The sequence below is a fragment of the Mustelus asterias genome, chromosome 3 (assembly GCF_964213995.1).
Source record: "Mustelus asterias chromosome 3, sMusAst1.hap1.1, whole genome shotgun sequence".
Taxonomy (NCBI): domain Eukaryota; kingdom Metazoa; phylum Chordata; class Chondrichthyes; order Carcharhiniformes; family Triakidae; genus Mustelus; species Mustelus asterias.
The window spans coordinates 101,521,769-101,544,695 of NC_135803.1; the positions used below are offsets into that span (position 1 = coordinate 101,521,769).

Sequence of the window (22,927 nt, forward strand, 5' to 3'; positions counted from 1 at the left end):
ATCAAGGCTGTAATGAGGTCTGGAGACAAGTGTACCTGGTGGAACAGAACATCGTGAGCAGTTTATTGTTGTGGAAGTGCTGCTTGAAAGCACTGTCAATGACATCTTCCATCATGCTGCTTAGGAGTAGACTAATGGGTCAGCATTAGTCTGCTCTGCTTTTTGTGAATCTGTGGTGATGTCAACAAACTGTCCGAGCAGTCAATTACATTAAAGAATTCTCGTAGAGAGCAAAACTGAAAATAAATAATATGAATAATCAAATTGTTTTTTTAAAGAAAAGATCAAAAATGAAATAAAGATTAGGACATACACGTGGGCTGAAATTTTCGGCCCGTTCCTGCAGGCGGGATCTACCAGTCCCACCGACGGTAAACCCCTCCCCGACCCCCCCCCCCCCCCTCCCACCCTGCCATGGGTTCCTCGATAGCAGAAGGTGAAAACAACAGGAAGGCCTGTTGACAGCCACGAGATTGGAAAATTCTGCTGGCGCAAAAAGTTGCACAAGTTTGTGGGGTGGGGTGTATCCCGAATCCAGCCCATGGAGTTACAGTAGAATCATAGAAATCCTACAGTGCAGAAGGAGACCATTTGGCCCATTGAGTCTGCACCGACCACAATCCCACTTAGGCCCTATCCCTGTAACCCCACATATTTACTCCGCTAATCCCGCTAACCTACCCACCCTGGGACAATTTAGCATGGCTCATGCATTTAACCCACACATCTTTGGAGTGTGGGAGGAAATCGGAGCATCTGGAGGAAACTCACGCAGACACAGGGAGAATGTGCAGACAGTGACTCAAGTCAGGAATCAAACCCAGATCCCTGGAGCTGTGAGACAGCGGTGCTAATCACTGTGCCATCATGCCACCCAAAGAGTAGAAGCTGAAATATCACACACAAATGTTTTTTTCCCCCATGTTAAATTATTTTCAAATTCATTATGGAGACCTAGCATTCCACATATTTTCCAAGACTAGCTCTATTATTCAACAATAGATGTTAAAAACAACTCATTGAACAAGGCTTAACTTTTTATGGGCAAAAGAAAAACAAGGGGAAGTTCTCAGCAAGTAAAGTGATTTCACGGATTGCCAGCACAGGAGGAGGGTCTATGCTGAAGTCATTGGCGAAGCGGGGAATGATAGACCCCGACTTCAGGACTTTTACCTTAATTTGTACTTGTGCTTAATGCTAAAGTTGTGGTGAGATTCCGAGAGATAATGAAGGCAAGTGCTGACAGTTTGCTGTCAAACCCTCAGAAAATTTGGGTCAATGCATCCTTTAGTGTAGCATCCTTTAGTGTTTATTGCATCTCTTTGAAATGCTTTGCTATTGTTTAGTATCTGCCACTTTAAAGAGCACTTTGTGACAGAGTGCGAAACTATATTTTATTCAGTAGACAGATTACTACAAATGGAACATATTTTATTCTGAGGGATACGCATCAAAAAGTTACATGCTGTAGATTATCAATGACAAGTTCCATTTATGGTACAAAGTGTTTGCTGTTGAAAGCAATGGCCTTCATATTTATTTCCTCACTCCTATTATAGGTGAGTTGGAGGGGCACGAGCGAATGTGCCCTCAACATGTCATCTGTGTAACCTGTGTCTTTTTATTGCTAGTGGACATTGGATATGCTCACTAAAATTGGGAGCTTGGTTTAGAATTGGCTATTGCTGGAATAGGTGTCCAACTGGCCTGGAAACCTGGCAGAGAAAAGGAGACAGGAGCTGCTAGCTTTAGAAGATGAGCATCATTTTCAGCCTCATAGCCCGGGGTAGTCGGACAGCTTACCACGCCACCCCCCCACCCCCATCCACCACCACCAGCCCCCCCGCCCCAATCTCAAAGATACTCTCAACTTTCACCAACCCTCCCGATGGCCAACCACCCACCATCACTCCAAATTACGGGCCTATCCTTCCTCCTGATAACCAGAGATCCTTTCCAAGGGTCCCTGCCTGCAGCCTCTTGCAGCAGGAGTGGCACAGTGGTTAGCACTGCTGCCTCACAGCTCCAGGGACCTGAATTTGATTCCAGCCTTGAGCGACAGTGTGGACTTTGCACATTCTTCCGGGTGTGCATGAGTTTCCTCCGGGTGCTCCGGTTTCTTCCCACATTCCAAAGATGTGTAGGTTAGATGGGATAGCCATGAGAAATGTGTGGGGTTATGGGGATAGGGTGGGGGAAAGGGCCTGGATAAGTTACTCTGTCAGAGATTGGTGCAGATTCGATGGGCCAAATGGTCTCTTCTGCAATGTGGGGATTCTATGATCTATGGTGAACCACCCACCTGCCAGTCAGGCTTTCCAGTTGGCTTTGGTTGGAAAAGGGAAATGTTCGAGTTCCCCATTAATGTTCAGTCTAGCCACAACCATCAGTACTTTCACCCTCTCCCTCGCACACTTCTCACTTCTCTAAATGTTGGGGCCAATGTTAATGAGGAGCAAGAAAATTGTATTGGTTAATATTTTCTAATGTGCCCAAGTTGGTTTTTGTTAAACAAATAAAAATAAAGTTCCAGTCTTATCTGTGTGGTATATCACATCAACAATGCCAACCACTTCAAGTCGCACTCACCTCTAGGATTGTGGAAGAGGTAATAGAATGTCTGAGTAGAGAAGATGCATCTTCCTCTTCAGTACCTCACCTCCTCCCACCCTTATCCTTATCTATTATTTGAGAAAAATGTACCTTCTAGGCTTTGAGACAAACAAAATTTATGTGAAGGCAAGTGCAAGAAGTATTCTTGCGGTTTGACGGCCAGCGCATAAAACATTGCAGTTATCCTGTATTAATGGCCCTGGTGTTAGCTGAAACAATATTCAGTAAGTTATGCAGCACAAAAAACTGTCTGTGCTCCTCCAGACTGCAGCGCCTCATTAACCTTCCAGTTCCTTTTAGTCACTGATGTTGTTCTGAAAGATAGGATGGGTTGGAGTTTTTGTGCCAATCAGTGTAATCGGGCAGATGGAGACAGAAGATTCTTCAGAAGTCATGCCGCTCACTCCCAGCTTGGTCGCAGTATTTTCCAGATTTTGTGCCTGAAGGGTCATTCATATCGTGCCAAGCAAATGATGCAAAATGACACTCCGTAGGATTTCCTTGATTTGCACCATAGTGATGCTGGGCAGTAGGGACACTTATTCATCCCTTGTCCTTTGTTAATTTGGACAGTGGCAACTCCTATATTGTAAGGAGTCTAAAAACACCAGGTTAAAGTCCAACAGGTTTATTTGGTAGCAAACGCCGCTAACTTTCGGAGCGCTGCTCCTTCGTCAGGTAAGTGGGAGTTCTGTTCACAAACAGGGCATATAAAGACACAAACTCAATTTACAAAATAATGGTTGGAATGCGAGTCTTTACAGCTAATCAAGTCTTAAAGGTACAGACAATGTGAGTGGAGAGAGCATTAGCACAGGTTAAAGAGATGTGTATTGTCTCCAGACAGGACAGCCAGTGAGACTTTGCAAGTCCAGGCAAGTTGTGGGAGTTACAGATAGTGTGACATGAACCCAAGATCCCGGTTGAGGCCGTCCTCATGTGTGCGGAACCTGGCTATCAGTCTCTGCTCAGCGACTCTGCGCTGTCGTGTGTTGTGAAGGCCGCCTTGGAGAATGCTTACCCGAATATCAGAGGCCGAATGCCCGTGACCGCTGATCTTCACATAAATTTTGTTTGTCTCAAACTCCTATATTGACCAGTCAAAACCCTGCACCATGGCAAAGGTCATGAGTCCTTGCAATGCCTGTATTTTTCTCCCCCCTCTGTTGTTGTTGAAATGGATTCACAAATTTTTAGAACTTAGCCTTATTATGTAGCTTATTTGAGAGAGATGAAAGACTCATTATCGTGGGTGGATCACAGAATTGTTATGGTGCAGAAGGAGACCATTTGGCCCATTGTGAGTGCCGGATCTCCAGATGAGTATTATGACTTAGTGCCATTTCCTTGCCTTTTCCTTGTACCTCTGCAGTTTGGTTTTATTAAAGTAATCATCTAATGCTCTCTTGAATGCCTCGATTGAGCCTGCGCCCACCGCACTTCCAGGCTGTGCATTTCAGGCCTGAACCACTCACTGTGTGAAAAAGCTTTTTCTCACATCACATTTGCTTCTTTTGCAAATCGCTTTAAATCAATGCCTCTCATTCTTGATCCTTTTACAAGTGGGAACAGTTTGTCCCTATCTGCTCTGTTCATGATATTTTATATCTCTATCAAGTCTCCCCTTAGTAGTCTTCTCTCCAAGGAGAACATTCCCAACCTCTCTAATCTATCCTCACAGTTAATTGGCTACTAATATTTCACCACTGCTAATGAAATTGTGTTATTGGAGAGGGCTGGTTTTGAAAAATATATTTTTCTGTGGTACCATTGATAATTCATTCATCTTAACTCAATGGACATTTTGGGCTTTTTTGGGGCTGTGGGAATGAAAATTTTGATCTGATGCGTCTTGTTATTGAGTGTTATAGTAGGTGCACTAAGTATCTTCCTATCTGAATATATATACTGATGCCTTTAGATCATAGAATCCCTACAGTGCAGGAGGAGGCCATTCGGCCCATTGAGTCTACACCAACTCTCAGACACAGCATTTTACTCAGGTTCTATCCCTGTAACCCCACATATTTAACTTGTTGATTCCCCTAACCTAACTAAACATCTTGGAACACTAGAGGCAATTTAGCATGGTCAATCTACCTAACCTGCACATCTTTGGATTGTGGGAGGAAACCGGAGCACCCAGAGGAAACACAAGCAGACACGGGGAGAACATGCAAACTCCACACAGACCGTTACCCAAGGCTGGAATCGAACCCGGGTCCCCGATGCTGTGAGGCAGCTGTGCTAAACACTGTGCCATCGAGTCTATGTGAGCATGCGTGAGTGATGTCCTCGGTGGCGCGGGCTTGCACGGGTTATTATTGTAGCCACAAGGGACCTGTGTGCTGCTGCCGCCAGGTTCTGTGTCCATGCTGTACTGTTTATTTTCTATTCTTGTAAGTGAAGGAGATTGAGCTTCAAAACTCATTTGTCTAACCTTGTCAAGTTACCACATTTTTCAAAACCGTTTTCACCTAATGTATAAATAGGATTTGAGTTTGGTTACTTTATTAAGAGTGCTCCTTCTAAAACCCAGACTAGAAAAATAGCCTCCAACTCCCCAGATAAGAATGCCTGGGGAGCAAATCCTGTTATCCAGGCCTCTCTGCTGCTGCAACACACAATAGCTATTAATTGTTAAGGTTGATGCGTAACATCTGCTTGATGTGACTAGAGTTTTAACTGGCAAATAACCTACCTTATTTTTCAACATGTTCATAGCATTGCGCCAATAGTGCTTGGATATTATCTGACTGCTTTTGTTACTCTTTTGATACTCAGTCCTGTCGGGATTTGATGGGTGTTGTGCAAGAGTGAAGATGATGAATGGGAAACAAAAGCTTTAAAAAAAAGGTTATGTTCTGCTAGCAAAGCAGATCTGATCTTGTTTAAAATTTTAAAAAAGGAACTAAGTTTAGCCAGTGCTCAGTGGTGACGTATTTTCAGACACCTGATTCCTTCTCTGTGCACTTGCTTGATTCGCAAGCTGCAAATATCAGTCTAATTTATTGAGAATGTTCCAGCAAGCCTCTGACGCTCAAGATTTTAAAAAAACTGCTCAGTCACAATAAATAAGTGGAGTGAACTTCCAGAGTTTATAGGACAACATTAGATCGGATATGATTTGCACTAACACATTGACGAAAATTTTATCAGCAAGACTCCAAAAGTTCATCATTTGTAAATATTGCTAGGATACGATAATACTTACCATGTTGAAATGTTTTTTTAACACATTCTTTCAGGGACGTGGAAGTCACTGGCGAGGCCAGCATTTACTTCCCATCCCTAATTGCCCCAGGGAAGGTAGTAGTGAGCTGCTTTCTTGAACCGCTGGAGTCCACATGGTGTAGGTACACCCACTGTGCTGTTAGGGAGGGAGTTTGTAGAAAATGGTTAATTGGTTTTAGTATTATTCTTGTCATGAGCCACTTCACCTTCTCCAGCTGCCATGACACCTGCAAAATATAATACAGAGGAATGCTGAAGTGATGTACAAGGAGGAGGGCTCCTTGCATTGCCAGCCAACCCAGTGATTTTATTCACTGATAGGATGGTATCATGCAACAGGTAAACTAATTGATTGAAAGGTTTAATAGTGATTAAAGGAACAAGCGCGGCGTGTTGCATTTACTGAAGTTGACTTGAATTGTTAGCCTGACAAATGCATTTGCTGCTGTAGCGGTAGGTTGCCTAGCCCTCAGCAGGCTGGTTCTCGGCAGGGTCTCCAGAATGCTCTTCTGAGCATTACAGATGTGGCAGTCCCAGCATAGTTCAGAGATCACGTACCCCCTCTGTCGGTTTGTCACCTGGCTGAGAACGTTAAACAACACTGGCCATATAGCTCATTTCTCTGCATTAATTAGACAACAGAGTTGCCATCAAAGCTTTGTAAGCAAAGAAATTGATTCCTGTCAAAGACCTTTCGCAGATTTGGCCAACATTTTGTGGAACATTGCAACCAAATATTTTGATCGTCTGTGACATTTGGCCATAGTACTCTACAGCATATTCATTCCAGCGTTATCAGATTCATTTCAGCATTATGAAAATGGCAATGCGATAAAGGAATGTTACATCAGTTAGAGGAGTTCCATCTTCATCTTGCTTTGATGATTTCAGCATGAAAGGAAAGTGCATTCTGCAGATTTGCCTCAGTGTTTAACATTATAAAGGGAAGTGTCTGGCACTAAGTAACGTCTTGTTTCATTTTATGCTTTAGATACATTGATTTGAGGCAGCTTAAGGATAAATATTTTAGAAACTGTTGCTTAGAGGAGTGGAGTTGTGGAAATTTCCTTCATGTAATGGAATGAAGAATACTTTGTTAAGGATTTCCCTCATTATTTCAAAGCATCTCAATGTATGCTTTTGCCAAAGTAAAGAAATCCCAACATTTTCAACTTTCCTGCATAACTTCAATTCTTGGAAGCTGCCATCTGGTTACTTACCTCTCTGAGCTGTCACTGGTGATCTTATCCTTTGTGTGATAATGTGCTCAGAACTGCGCGCCAGATGGGACATGACTGGTGAATATAGTAACAACTTTCTGTGATTTGTGCCGTATCCCTCTGCTAATGTAACCTGATAATTTAGTTGCCATATTTACTGCAGCGAAGGACAAGCCCGATAGTTCTAATGGTCCACTCAGTACAAACTCCTCTTCTTCCTGATAGCACACGCTAGCACCGTTCAATTTAATCCATCCATCCATTGGGTTCCTTCTCTCCACATTAATTAATTTACCTTAGCACACATTAGATTGATTGTCGTATCCTGTGTTAGCTGTTTATGAACTGTGAGCATGACTGGCAAGGTCAGCAGTTATTGCCCATCTCTAATTGCCCTTGAGAAGGTGGTGGCGAACTGCCTGTTTGGAATGCTGCAGTCCACATGGTGTAGGTAAACAAACAGGGCTCTTTGGAAGAGGGTTGCAGGACTTTGACACAGTGACAGTGATGGATTGACAATATATGTCTGCCAGGATGGCGTGCAGGTGGCACAGTGGTTAGCACTGCTGCCTCACAACTCCAGGGACTCTGGTTCAAGTCCCAGCTTGGGTCACTGCCTGTGCGGAGTCTGCACGTTCTCCCCGTGTCTGCGTGAGTTTCCTCTGGGTGCCCCGGTTTCCTCCCACAGTCATTGCAGTGTTAATGTAAGCCTACTTGTGACACTAATCAATAAAAAAAACTTGAAATGGAAATTGTAGCAGGTAGTGTTCCCAGGCATCTGTTGTCCTTGTTCTTGTAAGTGATAGAGGTGACTGGTTTGGAGGGTGCTATTAAAGGCTTGGCAAATTGTTGCAGTGCATTTTGGTATTGGAGGGAATGAAGGTTTAAGGTGGTGGATGGGATGCCAATCAAACAGGCTGCTTTGTCCTGGATGGTGTTGAGCTTCTTGAGTGTTGTTGGAGCTGCACTCATCCAGGCAAGTGGAGAGTATTCCATCACACTCCTGATTGCTGCCTTGTAGATTTTTTAAAAAGTTTATTGATTAGTCATAAGACGGCTTGCATTAACCCTGCAATGAAGTTACTGTGAAAATTCCCTAGTCGCCATACTCCGGCACCTGTTCAGGTACACTGAGGGAGAATTTAGCATGGCCACTGCACCTAACCAGCACGTCTTTCGGACTGCGGAAGGAAACCAGAGCATTCGGAGGAAACCCATGCAGACACGGGGAGAACATGCAAACTCCGCACAGACAGTGACCCAAGCCGGGATTCGAACCTGGGTCCCTGACACTGTGAGGCAGCAGTGCTAGCCACTGTGCCACCCCAATATTTTATAGAGATCTGATATAACTGAGTGGCTCGCTAGGCCATTTCAGAAAGTTAAGTGTCAACCACATTGCAATAGGTTTAGAGTCACATGTAAGGCAGATGTGGGAAGGATGGCAGATTTCCTTTCCTGAAGGACGTTTGTGAACCAAACAGGTTTTTATCACAATCCAATGTTTTTCTGATCATCTTTGCTGAGAATAGCTTTTTATTCCAAAATGTTATTGACTTAATCATTTTAAACTATCTCAAATCTCAAGCCTAAAATGTTCCCCATTCATGGAACTCTTGTCCACCCAATTGACATAATTCACCTTCTCTGCAGTAATTCCCATATTAAGAAGTCTCACAACACCAGGTTAAAGTCCAACAGGTTTATTTGGTAGCAAATACCATAAGCTTTCGGAGCACAGCTCCTTCGTCAGATGGAGTGGATATCTGTTCTCCAACAGTGCACAGACACAGAAATCAAGTTACAGAATACTAATTAGAATGCAAACCTCTACAGCCAGCCAGGTCTCAGGTTCCCATATCTCAGGTATTGATATGGAACAACTTTGTGCAAGACTTTCTTAAAGAATCAAGTGTATAACCTCAGTTGCTTATTTATGGCTTACATGTTGGTAAAGGGAAACATTTTCATGGCCTCAGCTCGGCGGAGGTGGTTGGTAGCTGAACTGCCACCTCATTCCCACTGCTCCTGCTCTCTTATCCCTGTTGGGACCTTCACTTGTGCGGCCTTGGGCTCCACCTGTTTCAGCTACTTTCAGTGGGTTTCCTCCAAGTGCTCTGGATTTCCTCCGGGTGCTCCGGTTTCCTCCCACAGTCCAAAGATGTGCAGGTTAGGTTGATTGGCCATGCTAAATTACCCCATATTGTTAGGGGATTTGCAGGATAGATACATGCGGTTATGGGGATAGAGTTTGGGTGGGATTGTTGTCAGTGCAGGGTTTAAGGGCTGAATGGCCTCCTTATGTCGGGATTCTATGATACTTGCAATATGCAAATTCATGTCTAATGATGTACATAGGACCCTCAACACAATTTCAAGGCATCACAATGGGGTACTGGGTACTAAACATGCCAAGCCCCTGGTACTCGACATTGAGTAGCCACCAGTGTTTGTTTGAGGGAAAGTTGCAAGCTGCTCTAAAGCCAACTAAGTTTCTCTTTCCCCATTGTTTTTTGTGGGGTTGGAAGGAATTGAAGTGGGGTAACTGATTAGGACATGTATAATAGCTGTAGAGTAGACAACTGTAATTATGAGAACTTTAGAATAGACAACTACAGTTATGGGAGCTCTTCCTAAGCATGATGCATATTTGGCCAGCACTGGGAACTCAACTAACAATCACAGGTCATAAAATTAAATGACTTTCACAGGATGGGTACACAAATGATAGGACACTAAGAACGCAGACTGGGAGACGTTAGATCAGAGGCGTTCCCAGCCTTCCAGGAAGATAACCAGGAGCACCTACAGCACCAAGTACCCCTGTTCTTGATTAGGTTGGGTGATGAAGAGGAGAGTGGGGGGCGTTATAACAAACAGTGTTTGCTATGTGAGAACTATAAAATTGTAACACATCAGAGAGCGATCCTTGGGAAAACAACCAGGATGATCTCTCCAGCATATGCTTGAATAAAGGCTTTTCTTATTGGAAGCTCACAGACTTGAGTGCTCTACTACACCATAACAGAGTGTAAATGCCGCTCTTAGTTCCAGAAAAATCTTATCTGCTACCTGAATATGTAGAACCAATTTGGATGGAGGTAAGAAATAGCAAAAGAAAGAAATGACTGGTTGGAATAGTTTACAGATCACTGACAATAACTAAACAGTAGGTCATAGCATATAACAAGAAATAATGGGTACTTGTAAGATACTGAAAGATTTTAATCTTTATATAGGTTGAACTAATCAAATTGAATCAGACAGGAAAGTGGAGTTAAGGCCACAATCAAATCAGACACAATCTTATTGAATGGTGGAACAGGCTTGAAACATACCCAATGAAAGATAGGCCCCAATTTATTTAAAAGCAGATTAGTGAAGTATGACCTCCCTTTCCTTACTCCAACCTGAATATTGTTGGAAAGTGTTCACTTTTCTGAAATTTTTTTATTGAACATCTTGAAATAATTTTCAAGGCGCTTTCATTAGATTGTAAGAAATAGGATCAAAGTTTATTTATTAGTCACAAGTAGGCTTATATTAATACTGCAATGAAGTTACTACGAAAATCCCAAGGATAGGTCCTTCAAGCCTGTTCCACCATTCAATAAGATTGTGTCTGATTTGATTGTGGCCTTAACTCCACTTTCCTGTCTGATTCAATTTGATTAGTTCAATCTATATAAAGATTAAAATCTTTCAGTATCTTACAAGTACCCATTATTTCTTGTTATCTGCTATGACCTACTGTTTAGTTATTGTCAGTGATCTGTAAACTATTCCAACCAGTCATTTCTTTCTTTTGCTATTTCTTACCTCCATCCAAATTGGTTCTACATATTGATCCATGGAACAAAGTGCTTTTCACACTTCTACAGGTCTAACCTTTCAATAAGAGAGTTACCCCACTTCCTTTTCCTTTTTTCCAAAATGTCAAATACCCTTGAATATTAACCGTGTTTCTCTATTGGCTATCATATACTGTTTATTTCTATTTGTGATGTCGACTCATCCATCTCATTATGAATGCTGCTTGCATTAAGATGCAGAGCCTTAAAACATGTCTTTTTACCATTTTTCCTCATTCTGACTTTATTTGCCATTGCACACTTATGTTTGTACACTCTGTTCCTTTCTCTCCACATCACTATCCTGCACTAGTGCCTTGTCCTTGCTCTTTAACTTTCCAAATCTCCCCTCACGTGAACCTCCCCCCAACCCTCACGACTTAATGCCCTCTCTACAGCCCTAGTTAAACAATTTGTCAGGACAGTGGTTCCAGGGTGGGTCAGAAGAGGACAGTCCCAGTGGTACAACTCCATCTTTCCCTGTACTGGTGCCAGCACCTCTTGAATCGAAATCCATTTCTGCCCACCTGTCTTTGAGCCACATATCCAACTCTCAAAAATCTGTTTGATGCAGGCAAGTGACTTTTTGACGACATAGCATTCTCTTCCTTTCATTAAATCTTAAATAATTATTTGTCCTTAGTTTCCACATTAACCTTGATATCCTAATCAGCTTAACATTATGCATGTTCCAGTTTCTAGCCTGTAGACAAGTTTTATACACAGAGAGTGGTGGGTGCCTGGAATTTGCTGCCAGGGGAGGTAATGGAAGCTGATACGATAGTGATTTTTAAGGGGCGTCTGGACAAATACATGAATAGGATGGGAATAGAGGGATATGGTCCGTGGAAGGATAGGGGTTTTAGTTCAGTCGGGCAGCATGGTCGGTCCAGGCTTGGAGGGCCGAAGGGTCTGTTCCTGTGCTGTAATTTTCTTTGTTCTTTGTTCTTTTGAATTTAGTGAACACACTTGCTCAGCTCACTTTGAACTAGGTTCAGTCCAAGGTCTCCCAAAGTTGAAAGTGCAGTGCACTAAACTCCATTCACTACCGACCACTATTAAATTGCCATGAGCCTGTTGCAGTGTGTTGATCATTAAACTGTTGTCATATTTGATTTGATTTATTATTGTCACATGTATTGGGATACAGTGAAAAGTAGTGTTTCTTTCATGCTATCCAGATAAAACATACTGTTCATGGAGTACATAGGGGAGAAGGAAAGGAGAGGATGCAAAATATAATGTTACTGTCATAGCTCAGGTGTTAAGAAAGATCAGCTTAATATATGGCAGATCCATTTAAAAGTCTGATGGCAGCAGAGAAGAAGCTGTTCTTGAGTTGGTTGGTATGTGACTCAGGCATTTGTATCTTTTTCCTGACGGAGGAAGGTGGAAGAGAGAATGTCCGGGGTTCGTGGGGTCCTTGATTATGCTGGCTGCTTTTCCGAGGCAGCGGGAAGTGTAGACAAAGTCAATGGATGGGAGGCTGGTTTGCGTGATGGATTGGGCTATGTTCGCAACTCTTTGATACTATTTGTTATTTCTCATAGAAGAAATGAAGCAAAATGCCTCCTGGAGAAAGGAAGGGAAGGGATTTTGGAGAAAAAATTTGGCCGGAATTTTCAGACTTTAGAAATTATGTATGACAAAGAAAGAACTAAAGACAAAAGAATCATAGAATCCCATTCGGTCTATCATGTTTGCACCGCGTTTCTGACAAAGTATCTTACGCAGTCACTCTCCCCTGTCCTATCGCTGTAACCCCACGCATTTACCATGGCTAATCCAAATTATTTACACATCTTGGGACACTAAGGGGCAACTTAGCATGGCAATCCACCTAACCCGCATATCTTTGGACTGTAGGAGGAAACTGGAGCACCTGAAGGAAACCCACGCAGACAAGGGGAGAACGTGCAAACTCCACTCAGACAATCACCCAAGGTTGGAATTAAACCTGGGTCCCTGGCACTGTGAGGCAGCAGTGCTGACCACTGCCACCATGCTGTAAACACCGGGAAAGAAAGTAGAAAATAAATAGATCTCCAAATTGCTGAACTAACCAGGGCCTTCCTTTGTTAAAATCGTAATAACACCTCCAAAGTGTACCAATGAGGATTTCATTTGCAGGCTTGATCAACCAAGATTAATTGCCCATTTTCACCAACTGTTCACCCTTAGCCAGAGTGGCCACTTGGGCAGGGTATTAGTAGTCGGTATTGGCTATGGAAACTAACCACTGCAAGAGTCAGTGAAGAAGGAGGAAGACAGGGGCAATAACAAATGCTGTTCTCTTGCTGTATCTGAGAGGTTGGGGACATTAAGATATGAAAGAATGAAAAGCATGAGGAGTAAGAGAAAATGAATGAGGTACAAGAATTTGATTTTGTTTATTCTTGTCAACTCAGAATCTCATCTCATGCCTCAGTGAATTCCACCCAGGTAAATTAAATTGTCATGTACGCAGTGAGCACTTCCGCACATCTACAAGCCATCAATCCCTTGGCTCCATCCATCATTCACAGCATCCTGCAATGACTAAATACCTTCCTGCGATCAAGTATTATCATAGATTCAAAGGAGCCAAGTTTATACTTGCTATTGTAGAGCAAATGGCATGATCTTTCTGGTAGCTATGAAGCCAATGTGACCAGAAAAACATATTTCTCTTCATGAGACTCATCATCAGGACATCTTTTTAAAACTGATTCACTTCTTAATGGCCTTGCTTGTTTCTGAGAGGGATTTCTTTCTTCCAGTAACTTTACTAAAATAAGGAAAGCTGAGATAAGCTATCAATATGAGGGAACTGAATTAACATGGCAAGAGATGCAGTGAGTTATAGTTCAGACTAGATTATGAAGCCAACAGAATTTCAGTGACCAATACCTATTTTTACTCTATTTATTGAGGCAGCAAAAGATCAGTTGTAATCAATAATGTCGCATCTAGGCTATGTGGCATCAGTTCCCTGTCATGTGCGAGAAATTCTCCATCAATAGCTGAACATTAATTAATTAGCATAAGTCTGACAGGTATTATTTGATAGCATTTTCTATCTTTGTGCAAAAAGGTATTGATGCTATTTGAAAGGATGCCTGTACTGAGGTGTGGAAAAGTATCACAGCCTGCATTGACATCGAGAGATCATGTTAGATGCGGAGAATCTGCAACTGTCCTCTTCAACATTGTCCCTAGCCCAAATCTGAGCCAAATTCCTGGCAGCATTGAACTTTGAGGTTATACCTACCATACATCGCACAAATTAGTCTTATAGAAGCTAACACGACTGCGAAGTAGAAAAACCTTCTCCAGGTCTGGGCTAAATCCAAATTAGTAAGAAGTCTAACAACACCAGGTTAAAGTCCAACAGGTTTATTTGGCAACAAATGCCACCAGCTTTCGGAGCGCTGCCCCTTTGTCAGGTGGAGTGGGAGATGTGACACTCTATTCCACCTTACGAAGGGGCAGTGCTCCGAAAGCTAGTGGCATTTGCTACCAAATAAACCTGTTGGCCTTTAACCTGGTGTTGTTAGACTCCTTACTGTGTTTACCCCAGTCCAACGCCGGCATCTCCACACCTAAATCCAAATGACAAGGAATATCCAGTTTGCTTCATTGTATAAATGTTTCATTATTATGATTTAATTCACTAAGTATTAATACTATTTCGATGTAACTCACCGTTGCTTAATGTATTTCAAATGAAAAACAATGAGATTATTAATCAACCAGGCTATTGTTGATGGTGTTGATTAAGAGAAAATATTGGTCAGATACCAGAAGAATTCCCATGCTTTCTCTTGGAGGGTCCCATGGGATATTTCATAGCCACCTGAAAGGGCAGATGGGGTAATTCTTTAATGATTCATCTGAAAGGCAACACCTCTGGCAGTGCAGCACTCCCTCGGTGCTGCACTAAAGTGTTGCCCTAAATGAAGTCTGAGAGTCTGTGAAGTGGGACATGAACATAGCACTTTCAGACTCAGAGGCAATAGGCACTCACTTAGCCAAATCTAATGAACAATTGGTTTTCAGAATGCAGGTGGTATAAATCTGATTTTCAAATTAGTCAAGTTTCATTCACAATTCTATTTCTGGATGAAAGATTGGCAGTTTACATTAGCAAGGTCTTTCTGGGTTTCCTTCTACATTCACTGAAATTGGTCAGCGATCTGCTTGGTGAAGGTCATAAAGTGAAGCTGGAGGGGAATGAAATCTGGTGTCTGCAGCTGTCTTGCAGTTTTAGCTACAGATCCAGCTGTGAAATGGGAAGTTCAGCTCTGGGGCACAAGATGTTCTTGTATGGACAGCTGGAAGAAATCCGACGGGATTTAGAAACTTAAGATACACCTGCTGAATTCAGCATCTGATGTTACACAGCCAAGCTCTCAAAAAGAAAGACTTACATTTATATAGCGCCATTCATGAACACCAGATATCTGAAAGGGCTTTACAGCCAATAAAATGATTTTTGAAATACAGTCACTGTTGTAACGTAGGAGGTGCTGCAGCCAATCAGTGCACAGCAAGTTCCCACAAACAACAAGATGGTAATGACCATATTTATGACGATGTTGATTGAGGGGTAAATATTGGCCAGGTCACTTGGATTAACCCCTGTGCTCCTCTTTGAAATAGTGCTATGGGATTTTTTACATCCACCACAAGGGGCATACAAAGCCTTGGTTAAACACCTCTGCTGAAAGATGGCACCTCTGACAGTGCAGCACTCCCTCAGTTACTGCACTGGAGTCAGCCTGGATTTGTGCACTCGAGTCTGGGCTGGGTTTTGAACTAAAAGCCTTCTGATGCAGAGGCTAGCGTGCTACCCACTGAGCTATGGCTGGCAGAAGGACTTGGGCTGGGATTCTCTGACCTCATTCATGCCCTGCCACACTGCCAGCGAGAATGAAGAATTCAGGGCCCAGACAAAACTCCATTCGCTGCAGTGGGGCTGGAGAATCCCAGCCGCGGGTGAGGTCAGAGAATTCCGGCCCTGGCCTTAGAATTCCACAATATTGGGATCGTGGGTTAGAACAGCAAACACTCTCTGAGGAGTCTTAATTGCAATGCAGCGAGAATGCAGGAAAGAGGATGTATGTGAAGTAGCTTAGCCTAACAAAGTAACTCAAGCCCGTGGAACAAATAGCCACATCGTGAAAATGTAATTTATATAGCTATTTCGGAAACTCCATTTGAAAGAATGGGAAAAAAAGATAAAGTAATTTATTTTGGCATATATAAAATGGATGTCTGTGGCACCCACGGTGTCTTCACAGTTCACGCACCAGCGCTAGTATTGTGTCCTGAACTATTTGAAAGGCAAACCACAGAATAATTTGATTTTCGCATGGAGTGCCCATACTTTGTGTGCCCCTTCATGTGTGAAAAATAATACAGTTGTAATTTGTGTGTGCCTGTGGTGCTCGTAGGTTTTACTCATGAAAGGATGCTGGGAATGGACTCATGAACCAGTGTATCATTTTCCAGATCATGTGGAGGTGGCTGACTGGGGGCGGTGGCGGAACATATTCAAACTTATTATCGCTGCTGGTGTTTGTTATACTAAAGCAATCGAATGTGGGTGGCATTAATACATTTGGGAAGCTGAGCAAAGGGTTAGCTCACAACCCAGAATACCACTGGGTACAGGGAACATGAAGGTAAGTCGAGGAGTTGTGGTCAGGCTTGTTTTCCAAGCTTCCAATTTTAAAAAATGTAAGTTCTAACAGAGGGGTAAGATAGAGAGTCTGGAAGAGTCGCACAGAATTAAAACAATTTGCCAACACAACACCAGCTTTACAATGAACTAGAGTGCATCTTTCCAATCCCTGACAAATTCTATTAAATTAATTCAATATATTCTCGGTGAAACTCTAAATAAGTATTCACTGAAGATCTATCTTTTATTGTATTGGGCCTTGAGCGGCACTAAGATTGTAATATGGAAACTGACTAACAGGCAATACTTTTTTTTGTTTGCCCTAACAAGGGAAGATGACATGATTCTTTTTTAAGGAAACTGCAGATCTTGGTAGTTGGTCATGTTGGGGAATAATACTTGTAAAATACTCTTGTGCCAAAGACTAGGCAAGAATACTGGATGTAGGTGGTGTATATTCTAGGATTAAATTTACATTTACTCAGCACATGTTTTGCTACACACATACCACTCCCTACTTCCAACTGGATTGCAAAGAACAGTACAGCACAGGAACAGGCACTTTGGCCGACCAAGCCTGCGCTGATCATGTTGTCCTATCCAGACCAACCGCCTGTATCTCTCTATTCCCCACCTGTTCATGTATCTATCCAGATAAGTCTTAAATGTCGTTAACATGTCTACCTCAACCACTTCACTTAGCAGTGCATTTCAGGCCCCCACCACCCTCTGTGTAAAAAAAACCTTCCTCCGTACATCTCCACTGAACCTTTCCCCCCTTACCTTGAACTTGTGCCCCCTTGCAATTGTCATTTCTGCCCTGGGAAAAAGCTTCCAACTGTTCACCTTATCTATGCCCCTCATAATTTTCTATCAGGTCACCCCTCAGCCTTTGTCTGTCCAGGGAGAGCAATCCCAGTTTGTTCAATCTCTCTACATCCTTCTGGTAGTGTAGTGACCAGAATTGTGACTCGCATTCCAATCATTATTTTGTAAATTGAGTTTGTGTCTTTATATGCCCTATTTGCGAACAGAACTCCCACTTACCTGATGAAGGAGCAGCGCTCCAAAAGCTAGTGGCTTGTGCTACCAAATAAACCTATTGGTCTTTAACCTGGGGTTGTGAGACTTCTTCCTATGGCTAAGCCAGTTCTGAATCCATCTAGCTAGTTCCCCCCTGATCCCGTATGATTTAATCTTTTGCACCAGCAGGTGCAAAAGTCCATGTAGACGACATCCAGAGCCCTTCCCTCATCTCATTTTTGTCACCTCCTCAAAAAACTCAATCAAATTAGTGAGACATGACCTTTCTCGTACAAAACCATGCTGTCTGTCGCTAATAAGACAGATTAAATGATTAGTTATTTAGTCAACGGATATCATGATCAAACTTTTTAAAAAATTATTATATTCAAGGACTTTAAATGTAAAATTATTTTCTCAGGGCCAAAGATGTTTTTCTAAGAGTGATTATGACTTAATATACAGTTTAAAAAAAAACATGCCAAAAGTCTCGGACCTCACCCACGGCTGGGATCCTCCGGTGTCGCTGCAGTGACGGGAGTTTTGACTGTGTGCCAAATTCTCCATTCTCATTGACAGTGGGGGCAGGACGTGCGAGGCTGGAGAATCCCATCCCCAGTTTCATCTCCGTAGCAACCTTTTTCTGTGTTTTTAGCAGTAATAGCACAAACATAAAAGAGGTCAGTCAGTGATTGCTGGTAGTTTTCAGCGAACTTCAACAGAGCAACCTGTGAGATTTATTGAAGCACTGAGAACGTTTTCTGCTTTTAACTGCACGTATAGACTCCAAAAGTTGCTGACAGTTTAAGAGGAGTGAACACTCAGTTTCACCTTCGCTACTACAACAAAATGAGCTATTGTCCCTCCATGTTTTGCTTTGGTAGAAATGCCACAAGGTTTCTTAGAGCAATTGAGTCAACAGAATATTTCTTCACCCGATTTTGCTCCATCTACTCCTGCTTTAAAGTGTATGATTAGACTGAGATGGAGGATTGGTGGTGACAATAATCACTTTGTATCATGCCCATTATTATAAAATAACATTTCCAGATGCTTCTCAGAGACGCGAGCAAAGTATGGGTGTCAAACCACAGGAGGAGAACTTAGGCGGGGTGATTGAAAGCTTAGTTAAAGAGAATGACAGAGGTGGACATGTATCAGTGTCTGCCACATTCCAGAGGTGGAAGTTACTGGTGAGAAATGAAAGCTCTAAAATTGAATGGGTGGATGTATCCATAATCAAATACCTGATTGTTTTACAAAAATCAATGCATGTCCAAAGAAATTGGAGGAGGGACAATATAATGCTTTGTACAGAATATGGAAGTTTTATCTTAATTTTTTTTCTGAAATGTTGATTCTGCAAATTAACTTTTAAGGTTTATTCAAAGGTGAAACTGAATCTGCTAATGATATATCAATTGTTTTTGATTATATGTAGTTGGAGGGCCTTCATTGGGGTTTCACTTCAGCACTTGAAAATAGGCACTTACTGAAACTGTGGTATGGTTGAGTTCGGAGATGTATGCTTGTAATGCTTTGCTCTGTAAATAAATGCAAGAATGAGCAAAGATTGGTTTCAGTATCATCCACCACCAACTGACTTTCCAGGAAGGTAGCAAAAGATGGTATTAAAGATGAAGGATGATACAGGAGCAAATCTTTACCCAGTCTTACATTTATTTACAGAGTGAAGCACTGCAAGCATATGTCTCCTAAGTCAACCATACGACAGTTTCAGTAAGCATCTCTTTTGATGTGCTCAAGTGAAGTCCGAACTAATGTTCGCCACCTGCAAATAACTAAACACAATTGATGTACAATTAACAGAAGCAAGCAGTCTTTGGGTGAAGCTCAAATGTGAATGGAATTGAGGTCAAGGCTGTGATTAGCATAGCACTGGATTTGGTTCTGTTATGTTCCACAGTTGTGAATGTCTTGCCAACTGTCATTATCTATGTTCATGGGTAGCAATCGGATACTTAAACATGGCAGTAAAGTCTTCAAAAAACCACACCGAACATGAGGCAGTCCCCTCAGGGCAGGAAGAAGGGAAATCGGAAAGGCAAACAAAAATGTTTTGGTATAATAATTATTGTGTTTTCAAACCCCAGTAATTCTATTGATTTTTCCCCTTGATCTTGACCATATAGCCATCACCTCTGTCTCAGGAATATCCATAGATCCATTTCCGCTGAACTTTTTTCCCATAAGTGCATGTTGATTCAGTGAGGTATTCCCATGCTTTAAAGAAGCAGGAGTCATATTGTTAATATCTCTGCTTTAATGAATTAAGTGGTTATGAGATTGTGGGAAGAAATTCCCTTACACATTAGTGTAGACATGTTATCCCATATGCCTGCATTTGGAACACAGAGAAAATAATACCATTTGTGCCTTTTGCTCCAAAACTTAGGATTAATTAGCTCAACAGTGAAATTAACTCTCAAACCTTGGAACATTTTCACTCCAATGACTAACCGAGAAGTAAATATTTGCTTATGACTTAGTTGAGGCTTCTGGTTTTGAAATCTCAGACTCCCTTTTATCACTCAATTTGTCTAAAGCACTTTGCCTGAGGATTTCTCATGGGTACAGAGATGCCTTGCTCAATGACAATGAGATTTCGTGAGGTGCACCACTTTCACAAAGTCCTTGGAAGTAATTAGTCAGTGGCACTGTTATTGTGTAAGAACATTGACTGATCAACATGGCATTCCCTGCTCTAACTTTTATCTTCCTTCTTTTCTACAGGCCCAGCAGCCAAAAAGAAGTACGTAAGCTACAATGATCTTGTAATTTAAATGCTGCCTCCTGAAGAGAACGGGAGGCCAGGTTCTTCAGGCGTCTGGTCATTCATCTGGCACAGGCCTCCATGCGCCCTACTGCCTATCAATGGAGGAGCCTGTAAGCCAGGCTTTACCTCAGAGATTGAACACGGAAGACCCAAGTGTTTGATATGCTCCTTGAGAAACAATTTGCTGAAACAACTATTGGATTTATCGGACTTGCAAGCCACTGGCACTGTCGTATTGTTATGTGCGTGACCTGGCGCATCAGTCAGAGCTGAAACCAATGCATCTTACCCTGAGGGCAAACTGCAATGAATAACTGAGATCTCGCAGGGCTTATTAAGTCTTTGAGTATACTTCCAGACTGCAGTTTTTGACAAAAAAGAAAATAAAGTCCCATCTATATATTTTGTGAAGTTTTGCGTGGTGCATCTTTGTTGCTTCTGTTTCACTGTTGCTTCCTGAATGCAGTTACACTTATTAATTGGTCTTGGAATTCCCTGTTTAGTCAACAGTTCACGTCTTGTTATGCCCCCTATGGAGCTGTGTGATAAAGGACTATGAAAGCATGTTAATTTTCTACAATTTGTTTGTAACAAGTATTGACATTAATCTTGATGCTTATGTGCCAATATCGTGGAATATTCTTTCAGCCAAACATGATTTTTTTTTATTATGGTCACTCATTAATTGGGATAAATGATGTGTTGTTGTCAAAGAATGTATCAGCACAAGAAATAAAACCATTTGGATTAATTTTTTATTCATGCAAAAAGTGTTCCTGGCATTATTCTATATTTGTGAACTCAATACATGGAGTGGAAGATGCAGAAGGTCCATCCCATTAACTGCTTCAGTAGTTCTGCTCTGTACAGCACATTAAGTAGGAGCTTGGTGTTATCACATTTGCTCCTGTGTGAAGTAGCATGGTCTAAAAAATAAAATTCTGTGCATATATGCCGCAAACTGAGCAGATTATTGAGCGAAAGCAGCAGAGCAGTCAGTACTTGAGAAAAAGACAAGCCTGCGATTGTGATGGAAGGGCCAGTGTTCATTTAGTTTGATCTTTCTGACAGACAGCTGTCATAGAGGTGGTGCCCTGCCAGAACCTGATTCCCACATTATATGCAAGTAATGTGTGTCCCAGTGGCAACATCTACAGAGCATATATCATATAAAGAACAGACTAGAGTGATGACATGGATTAGAGTAGTAATAGTCTCTTGTATAATATCAGAGCATTTTCTACCTTGTTTCCATGGGAATGTTTTCCTAGAACATCACACCATAGCCTTTCGTCTTGAATAACTAGTTGTAGACAAAATATATGTGACAAGGCGACCTGAATAACTTGTTTTTTTGAATTCCTTACGTTTGTGGAATCATCGTTCATGGTGCAGGTTTTTCTGACATGGAAAGGTTTATCAGAAGCACGTTGAAATCTCACACTGCCCTGAAACGTCTGTGTAGATAATTTAATGTGAAGGACAATTACATATCAGGGAATCATTCAGCCTATTGTGGCTGTGTCTGGCTCAGTCCCATTCCTTTCCCCAAACCCTATTAGTTTTTTTCCTTTTTAACACATTTATCCACTTTCTTTTCAAATGCTATTTGGGATTCTACTTCCAGCATTAATACCACAGAACCGCAGGTCCCTACAGTGCAGAAGAGGCCATTCAGCTCATTGAGCCTGCGCTGATTGAAAGAGCATCCCACTGAGGCCTTCCCCTCTGCCTTAATGCTGTAACACCCGTGCATTTACCATGGCTAAGCCACCTAACCACACATCTTTTAGACCCGAAGGGCCAATTTACCCTGGACAATCAACCTATCCCGCACATCTTTGGACTGTGGGAAGAAACCAGAGCACTTGGAGAAAACTCACGCAGACACAGGGAAAATGTGCCAACTCTACACAGACAGTCACGCAAGACCGGAATCAAACCCGGGTCCCTGGCTCTGTCAGATAGCAGTGTAATCAGTGTGCCACCATGCCTCCCTAGCTGAGGCATGCCAACCCTAACTTCAATCTGAATCACAGCCCATGTGCTGGGGCAGAAAATGGTTCTTAAAGGTTATTGCCTCAAACCTTTCTCAAAAAAATGTACCTGAGTTGTATTTACAAAATGAGAATAGTTAAAAGTTAGATAACTCCTCCTTCATGTTCCCCTCTATTTTGCACCCACAACCCCGCCGCCAAACAGCCAAATCATCCACAAGAGGTTGTACGAGCTGCTGCAAATACCTGTGGAGACCATTAGGTGTGTTGCTACTATAGGTTGCTTTGTCAGCCGATAGTCACCATACCTTTACCATGGGGCTTAGGTCAGGAATGTTTGCTGCCATTTTAACTCAGCTACACTAAAAGTACTGCTTTGCTCTCTTGATGTGAATTTCTTAATGGGAGTCCCTTTGTTTTGATGTAATGAAGAGGAGAAAGAAGAAGGAGGGGAAATCGCCGGCTCCTATCGTCAAAGGTATCTCCTTCCCTGCACATGAACACTGGATCAACTGATCCTAGAGGAT

General features: G+C 42.2%; 1 protein-coding gene across 1 annotated transcript in view; it reads left to right on the forward strand.

The window, feature by feature from the left end:
- The window catches only part of LOC144484720 (metabotropic glutamate receptor 7-like), a 664,948-nt gene extending 643,780 nt beyond the window's left edge, over nt 1-21,168 (forward strand). The window contains exon 11 of the mRNA XM_078203160.1: nt 20,361-21,168. Coding sequence (XP_078059286.1) covers nt 20,361-20,410 — 50 coding nt within the window. The 3' untranslated portion in view covers nt 20,411-21,168. The remainder of the gene's footprint in view (nt 1-20,360) is intronic.
- Nucleotides 21,169-22,927: the final 1,759 nt, after the last annotated feature.